Consider the following 4,583-nt stretch of genomic DNA (forward strand, 5'->3'; position numbering starts at 1 on the left):
GTGTGTTGTACTACTGCATAAATAGACATGATGTACGATTATCATCATCTTTAAATGCTTCCAAAGAACAGGAAAAAAAATCATCATCTTTATTGAAACTACATTTCTGTGGAGGTTAAAGTCTGGTCTTAAAATCTGCGGAACTTCTTCTGCTCTACCACCATTGTTACTATCTCATTTCTACTGTTCCTTTTCTTCTCTTTTTTTTTTTTCTTTCTGGAGAAGAAATTTTCTAAAAAATTCCAGGTAATTATGGTTCGGGGTCGTCCCAGAAAATTTAATCAAAACCCAGTGTTAGATTTCCGTTCAATCACTGATGATGCTTGGTATACGGTGGATAGACTAGTTTTCTGCAAGAAAAATAACACCCTTACCATAAGATTCATGGGGTTCGATAATAAAGATGATGATGAGGAACTTAGTGTCGAAGATTTCAAAACTTTGAAAGAATTAGATGAATTTGTGGACAGATTTCGTCCAGCTTGTGTTCAGTTGCAGGATGGAGAGTGTTATGATATGAGACGTGGATCGTATGTTTGTGCAGTATTTGATCCAAGTGAAGAGAATCACAAGCTTTACAACGCTGTTATTGAATCGGTGAGTCGACTCATTTTCCGTTTCACTGTAATTACATGTGAATTTTTTTTTTCATTTTCCTCTGTGTGAATATGCGAATCCGGAGCTTTTATGGTGGTGGGTCAATGAGTTTAATTGATGGTTTGATTTAGCTGAATGAATCAGCGATTTGACCCAGTGACCGGTTCTTATATATCTTATAGTCCTCAGTCTATGTTTAAATCCAGGATTAATTTTATGTTTTGGTGGTTGTGGTGGTGGGTGGTGGTGGACATAAAACATTGTATACATTATACCTAGCTAGGAAATGCTAATTTATTGGATGTATTTTTGGTGTTATTAACAGATAGAACGTGAACCTCACAGACGCGAAGGAGGAGAAGCGTGTTGTTCTTGTATATATGTGGTTGGTTGGCTAGAAGGTCCAAACGCAAGGTGTACCGAACAGATGGGGATCAAACGTATTTATAAACTTCAACCAGGATCCCCATTATTTGATCAAACGCTTGCATGTTTCGTGACGACGGCACGAGCACAACTAACTTGAAGACAACAACGAAGCAATTTTACATATCAGACGAAGGGGGTTTAAAAGACTTCATAATTGTTATTTCTGTAGCACCATGTAGGAGTCAAGAAATCATTTATCTCGAGGAAAATCTGGAACCATTTCTTGAATACAAGTCAATTTGCTCAACTAATAGGTGCCCATTGTTTTCATCTTCACTGGAAAGAAACAAGTCTTGGTAATTATGGTAAAAACAGTCATTTGTTAAGTGGACCTAGACATTAATACATGCAGTTAAGGTACCTTAGTTCCCTTTACTACTTTGCTTTCATTTTCTTGAAACTCCTTGGGAAATTTAGTCCTTATCTTTATTAAATTTGGGAGTTGTTGAAAATACTGAAGCATGTAATCAATATTCATTAAACTACATGTAATGGACTTCTTCTGTTCGAAGAAGAATAGTTACTTATGCAGTGATTTGGGTCCTCTCGAAAGAAAGGAACGAGTTTGCTTTCTCAGGTAGGAAGAAGAAGGTTGAGGAACTCATTCAAGACATTAAACTTACTGATTGGATCTTTTTCTAAAGTTTGCAATGGACTTTCCCGGCATCAGATAACTTGCGGAACCGGAAGTCTTATAGATTCCGCGAAATTTTGATCTATTGGCTCATATGGTCATTTATTAAATAAAATATGAAGTTAATCGTTCTAATCCTTTCCACTTTTATTAAAATCACGGTTTACATAGTCACCCGCTTTTCTCATATCAGTGTTGTGATGCGGTGTAGGATAACAAATACCGTGGCGTAGGTTAAGAGTATTGTATTCTTATTCGGACATTTGTCTGAAGCGTGCTGCTGTACACAACTGTCTTAAGTACTAGCTACTATCATCTTCTGCTCCACTCCACCATTATTATTATTTTTACCCATTCGTCTCTTCCTCTCTGCAGAAGAGATTTCTAAGGATTTCAAAAAAGAGCTTCAAAAAACAGAAAAAATGGGAAAAACAAATGAAAACCAACAGTTAGATTTCCGCTCAATCTACGATGATGCTTGGTACACAGTAGATAGACTCGTCATAAGCAAGAAAAACACCGTTCTTACAGTAAAGTTCTTTGGGTTTGATGAAGACGATGATGAGAAATTCACTGTCAAAGATTTTAAAACAGTGAATGAGTTGGATCAGTTTTTGAACAGGTTTCGTCCAGCTTGTCTTCAGGTACAAGATGGAGAGTGTTATGATATGAGACGTGGATCGAATGTCTGTGCTGTACTTGAACAAAGTAAAAATGATCATAAGTTTTACAATGGTGTCATTGAATCGGTGAGTTGACTATATCACTGATTTATTATAAGTGTGTAGTTCTTTCATTTTCTTTGTACTGTATGTATATGTGGTTTAAGTTGGGGTCTATTGGTGGTGGTGAGTCAGTGAATGTTATTGAATCTTTGGGTGAGTTGGTGACTGATTCAAATCTTGATTTATGTGATGTTAGCAATTTATGTTTTGATTCAGGGTTTTAAGGTTTTACTTTTAGTTGCATGTTTTATCTGGCTCCATTAATCAGTAGATAAGTAGATTCCACAACCAATGTAGTCAATATCGGCCGCTATATCGCCGAAATATCGGATATCGCTCTGGAACGATACGAGAAGCAGTATATCGGCGATATGATATTTGCCCGAAAATATCGGCCGATATGAGCCGATAAGAAATTTTCAAGATAATCCGGATTTTTTTAGTTTTTTTAGGTAAAGATTAAGGGTATTTTAGGTTTTTCATGAAAGGAATGGGATAAATCCCTAAAACTCGATCCAAGATGACAAAAATGAAGTGTTCTTCAGCCGAAAAACAGAAGTGAAAGGAAAAGAGACTGCGTTCTTCAGAAATTTAGTTCATCAAAACATGTTCTTCTTCTCGATATCATTTTAGGTAGTGAACTTTAAAGTTATTATAGTTACTCTTTTGTGTCTTTTGATAAAATTGATAGTATCTATTATATCTTAACAAAAAATGTGTGAAAAAAATGCCTACTATAAAATTATAGTCTTAAAATTGAAACCGATATTACATCGATATTTCAACGATAATATCCTCGATATAAAGTCGTATCAGTGTATCGGTCCCGGCCGAGATAAACTGATATCCGATATTAACTACATTTTCCACATCATGAGTTATTGAATATGCGGGAAGACAAAGAGGCTGATTCTTATTTGAGTTGTTTTAGTGCAAGTTCTTTTATCTCCTAAGTATATATTTAGATTCAGGGTTGTTACATTTTGGTGTTGGGCGGACAGAAACATTAACTACATTATACACCTAGGAAAGAAAATGCTATTGCCAATTTGATTTTGTTTGAATGTTTTTTTTTTTTTTATTTTGATTTGTTTGAATGCTATTGCCAATTTATTTATTTTTTTGATTTTTTTTTTTTTGATATTGTTACATGGTGTTAACAACAGATAGAACGTGAACCTCACACACGCAAAGGAGGAGAGGAAAGGTGTTCCTGTATATATGTTGTTGGTTGGCTAGAAGGTCCAAATGCTTGGTGTACTGAACAGATGGGGATTAAGCGAATTTGCAAACTTCAACAAGGATCCCCATTATTTGATTACTCGCTCGCGTGTTTCATGAAGAAGTCAAGAGAACATCTTGATTCGCTTTCGAAATGATAATCGTGTCCAAGTCAATGAGGTAATAGATGGGTTCGTAGTTTGGATTATCTGAAAGTCTTGTTTATCAGATTTGTAAGAATTAAAGCATTCAAACTTTATATTCCTCTGAAAACCACCATATACATGCTAGAAGGTAGTCTTATTATGTTTACTTCAGTCCAGTCTTTTTCACTACTAGCAGTAGATGTTCACTGTGCCATTTTTTTCGACGTATCATGGTTAGACACCCATCAATTTCTAAGAATCCGTAGCAGGAACTCACACTATACTCTAAAATAGTGAATTTGGGAATTAGGATCACCCTAAACTTCTCAGACCCAATATCAAATGCCATTATGGATTCAGAATAAGGTGCGATGCCACTGTACATAAACCCATTCGCATAAGCACTCATATTTTCCATTAGGTTTACATGGAGGTACATCATCAATTTACCTGCATACCACAGACTTACAACTTTGTGTTGATGCTCGTAAACTTCTACAATGACTTGATCCATGGTGTTACTTCTCCGGTGCAGACGTTGTAACACCCCTAGGCATCCCCTTGAGAGACCCTGACTATATATCTTGCTGTACTCGAACGGCAATAAAGAAGAAAACCTAGGCATGCTTCCTGAATATTCGGAGACGATTTACGAAGCTGCTCTATTCCGTACTCATCTTGGAGCACAATAGTGTGATCTTCGGTACAAAATATGTTAGCATGCAGAAAAATTATCAACTTTTTACTGTCGTCAATAAGTTAATGATCAACCCAATGGCAATAACAAACTAAAATTAGATACCGTCTGACACTAACACATGCATTTAGCTG

General features: G+C 35.9%; 1 protein-coding gene across 2 annotated transcripts; it reads left to right on the forward strand.

The window, feature by feature from the left end:
• Window positions 1-3,882, forward strand: LOC113319487. Of its 2 annotated transcripts, XM_026567739.1 has the most exons (4): window positions 1-597; window positions 923-1,383; window positions 2,036-2,409; window positions 3,552-3,882. In XM_026567739.1, exons 3-4 carry the CDS (start codon window positions 2,083-2,085, stop codon window positions 3,762-3,764), a joined length of 540 nt encoding a protein of 179 aa, XP_026423524.1. In that variant the 5' UTR covers window positions 1-597; window positions 923-1,383; window positions 2,036-2,082; the 3' UTR covers window positions 3,765-3,882. The 2 variants fall into 2 exon arrangements, with proteins under 2 accessions (XP_026423524.1, XP_026423523.1); XM_026567738.1 differs by lacking the exon at window positions 3,552-3,882 and having other exon boundaries at window positions 923-2,548.
• The last annotated feature ends 701 nt before the right edge of the window (window positions 3,883-4,583 follow it).

Source organism: Papaver somniferum, chromosome 10, assembly GCF_003573695.1.
Source record: "Papaver somniferum cultivar HN1 chromosome 10, ASM357369v1, whole genome shotgun sequence".
Taxonomy (NCBI): Eukaryota; Viridiplantae; Streptophyta; class Magnoliopsida; order Ranunculales; family Papaveraceae; genus Papaver; species Papaver somniferum.

Coding starts and splice junctions, on each gene's coding strand:
- LOC113319487 (XM_026567738.1), top strand. CDS start 253: ATGGTTCGGGGTCGTCCCAGAAAATTTAATCAAAACCCAGTGTTAGAT. Junction 598..922: donor ACAACGCTGTTATTGAATCG/GTGAGTCGACTC, acceptor TGTTATTAACAG/ATAGAACGTGAACCTCACAG.